Source organism: Triticum aestivum, chromosome 3A (genome assembly GCF_018294505.1).
Source record: "Triticum aestivum cultivar Chinese Spring chromosome 3A, IWGSC CS RefSeq v2.1, whole genome shotgun sequence".
In the NCBI taxonomy this organism is placed as follows: Eukaryota; Viridiplantae; Streptophyta; class Magnoliopsida; order Poales; family Poaceae; genus Triticum; species Triticum aestivum.
This window is the reverse complement of record NC_057800.1, coordinates 40,479,131-40,482,407: the sequence shown is the minus strand read 5'-3', so window position 1 is coordinate 40,482,407 and position 3,277 is coordinate 40,479,131. Positions and strand designations below refer to the sequence as shown.

General features: G+C 44.2%; 1 protein-coding gene across 1 annotated transcript; it reads left to right on the top strand.

The window, feature by feature from the left end:
• The first annotated feature begins 663 nt into the window (after window positions 1-663).
• On the top strand, window positions 664-1,786 carry LOC123057790 (uncharacterized). Its single transcript, XM_044480683.1, has 2 exons — window positions 664-1,206; window positions 1,282-1,786. Exons 1-2 carry the CDS (start codon window positions 913-915, stop codon window positions 1,594-1,596), a joined length of 609 nt encoding a protein of 202 aa, XP_044336618.1. The 5' UTR covers window positions 664-912; the 3' UTR covers window positions 1,597-1,786.
• The last annotated feature ends 1,491 nt before the right edge of the window (window positions 1,787-3,277 follow it).

The window sequence follows — 3,277 nt, the reverse complement described above, 5'->3', positions numbered from 1 at the left end:
CCTCTCTATTTTATCATCTATGCACCGTAATTTTATATTCTGTAAGTTTTGTCTTATTTCCGACATAAAAAGAGACTGTAAGAAAATATATAATCGTCGTAAAAAATATTTTATATTATGTAAAATTACAAACATAAAATATAGTGTAAAATACACATAAATTGCAAATTTTCTTGTCTTACGACCTATATTTTTATTTTCTTGTGCCAAACTTTACGTAGTGAATCAATATGAATGTAACTATTTGAATTCTAAATGTAATTTAATTATAAATAATCGTAAGATTACCTCGGGTGAAGAATAAATTTTTTTGCACCCTGGGTGATGAAACTACGCCAGGGTGGATGCAATCACGAGCGCTCGTTGCTGTTGGGATCCGGTCCCTCCTCTTACCTCATTTGTGTTTTCCTGATTTTTCTCATTTGTTGATATTTTCCTCTTATAGCTGAAGGTGGACCAGCAAGCAGGACCGTGCGGGCACTAGGCTGTCGCTGCTCCGGTCCAGCAGATAGGACCACCCGCGGCGTGACAGACCTCGGCCCGCGAGAGAAAGTTCCGAGCCCACGAAAGGTGCCCACACGCGGGCGGTACACAGCAGATGGAGGTTCTTTTTTTCGCCTTTGTTTTTTTTCTGTTGGTTTGCGTACCTGCCCTACCCTTTCTCATTGTTGTCTTCCCATACCCTCTCTCTCTGACTCTCTCCATCTCCCGTTCAGATCCACATCTTGACCACACCTTCTGATCCAGCCATGGCCTCCCCGTGCCTCTCCTCTCCATCACTCACTACCACCGCCATAACATGGAGTTCAGCCGTCCACCGTCTCTTCCTCCATCATTCGTGCTACGCCGGTCTCCACCATCGCCTTCTCTAAGTTCACCTTTGGCTCCCGATGTCGCCGTGTCTCTCCGTCAATGGAGTTGCGTTGCTTCCCTCTCCAACATACCAACAGGCCACCTTCCCCTCATATCAGATCCCTCCGTCCGTGGTCATGGATGATGTGCAGGCCGCCCGTGCTGCTCTGGAGCTGCCCTTCTCGAGCTCGGTGTCGCCGCGCTTCCCAACCCCCTCCGCCAGCGTCAGATCCGGCAAGGCGGCCGAAGAGCACCAGCGTCACGCCCTCCCCACCATGGTATGCCCAGCTTCTCCTCACGCTGGCCTCCTCCATCAAGGTCGTCGAGCTCCCTCTCCTCTGCAGCGGCCTCGAGGTCGACACTACCACAGTTTTGCAAGAGACGGTGGATGCGATTTCTGTGATGAACTGAAGAATATTTTGTGTGTAGTTGAATTACTTCTGGACTTGCTGCTCCTACGGCGCCTCGCTTCAAATTCCCCACATCGTCCTGATCCGGTTCAGGTATATACTATGGGTTCTTCTTGGAAGATTTGGAGTAGGGTATTTCGAGTGGTCCGTTGCCCAGGTTTGCTTCTTCAAGCTGCGCGTGTGTGAGGGAGTTAGAAATTGGTACCTTTTTGTCAAAACTGATTTGGTCTATGGCTTCAGTGGAATGTACCAGACTTCTTGGTTCTTGAAAGGGCTTCCCGTGGATGTTTCAGTAGTTTACCATGTAGTCCAGGTTTGGCTTGTGGTGGTTTGATGTTACGCGGATGACAATCTTTGAGCTGGGGTTGCTTCTTTGATTATCTTTGACGGATTGAGCTTTAGATGTATGCATTCTTTTGTATTAGTCTGTTCATATATGAGGTAGCAGGTACACTGGATGTATGTATGCAATACACTGGATTTCTTGTTCATCTTTAATGCACTGCGGCAGCAGTACTTTTCTTTATCGTGCTCTCTTTTTTTGGCAGATTTAGACAGGATTATTCATAATTTTGTGATTGTTTAATTCTTCAGGAACATGTGTGTATGACTGTTCAAAAACAACTAGATTGAACAGGCTGTGTTAGTGCCCTTATATGAGGTCAACTGAATGAGCCTAATAAAATTAGGTTGTGCATTATAACTTTCTTCATGCAATCCTCTTGCACATTTGGTGTCCGTATTTGTTTTGTTTTGTTTTATTCTGTAGACAAGCACTCGTGATTCATTTATTCGACATAGAATCGAATATAAATGCACAGTTTGTGTTAGTCCTACTTATATTAACTCAACTGTGCAAGCCTAACAAAATTAGGTTTGTCGCACAAGAACCCCCGTTTTACATTGTCGGAACCGTGCATATCTATCTAAGGGCACCTTTTTTTGTGCGTGCGAGTCTTCTCTATAAGTTGGTCGTTGCACAAGAACCTCTGTTTTACATGGTCAGCACCGTGCATATCCACTCGAAGGCACCCTTTTTTGTGCATGAGAACATTCTCTATAAGGTGGTCATTGCATCCACCAACACCATTCACACCCTGTGTAAGTTTTTTTGAGACGCATGTGTTGCGCGTGTGAGTGTGTGTTGGTCTAGAGATAGACAGATTAAGATATAATCTAGGGCGGTTATGCTCACTTGAAATATAGGTTTATAGTTGGCATAAGAAGAAAGGACAATTATGAACGAGCAATTGCTATTTAAACATGCAAGTTATACCCCTCATGATGGTGTAGTACGTTGCATTGTTATGAAGGCACGAGAACATTTATTTGCCATTTTCCAAACCTTGCACAACCATATACATGGACCCTTTTTGTTGAAGCCGGTACCTTTCATAACATGAACGTTATACCCCTAGGGGTACCACCCTGGTCAAGCCACTCCCTATAACGGCCCACTGCCACTACTGACAAGCCATATAACACTTATCTTTTTATCACGCTACATCAATATGACATCCATGTCTCTTTCTGTGTGTGTGGGCGTGTGAAGGTGTGTCTTTGACGGATCTATCTTTGGTAGGTTTTTTCAGATCTAGTTGTCGTTCATGTATGTCCCTGTGTCTTCAGGTTGGATCCTTCCGATCCATCATACTCTTTGTGCACTGGTCTTATGGGGCATTAGCAAGATGATTCCCCGGCTGTCTACTACAACAAGTATTGCCATGCTTCGGCGAGGGAGGGGCGATGTCGGTAGCGCGCCTTCGGCTCGCTTCAGTGCTTGTAATCCTCGATAGGTGCTTTACAGATCCTAATATACTCCCTCTTTCCATATATATAGGGCCTAATCATTTTTTGAGGCTAACTTAAACCAAGTGTTATGCAAGTTACACAAAGCATATCATCAAATTCGTACGTGAAAGGAGCTTCCAATGATATAATTTTCACATTATACATCTCATGTATTATTAGTCTTATCAATAATTAAAGGCGGTCTTAAAAAACATATTAGGCCC

Bases quoted from the DNA above. Each gene is read 5' to 3' on its own strand.
- LOC123057790 (XM_044480683.1), top strand. From the start codon at position 913: ATGGAGTTGCGTTGCTTCCCTCTCCAACATACCAACAGGCCACCTTCC. The intron at 1,207-1,281 runs GTCGACACTACC...TTTTGTGTGTAG, and splicing joins TCCTCTGCAGCGGCCTCGAG to TTGAATTACTTCTGGACTTG.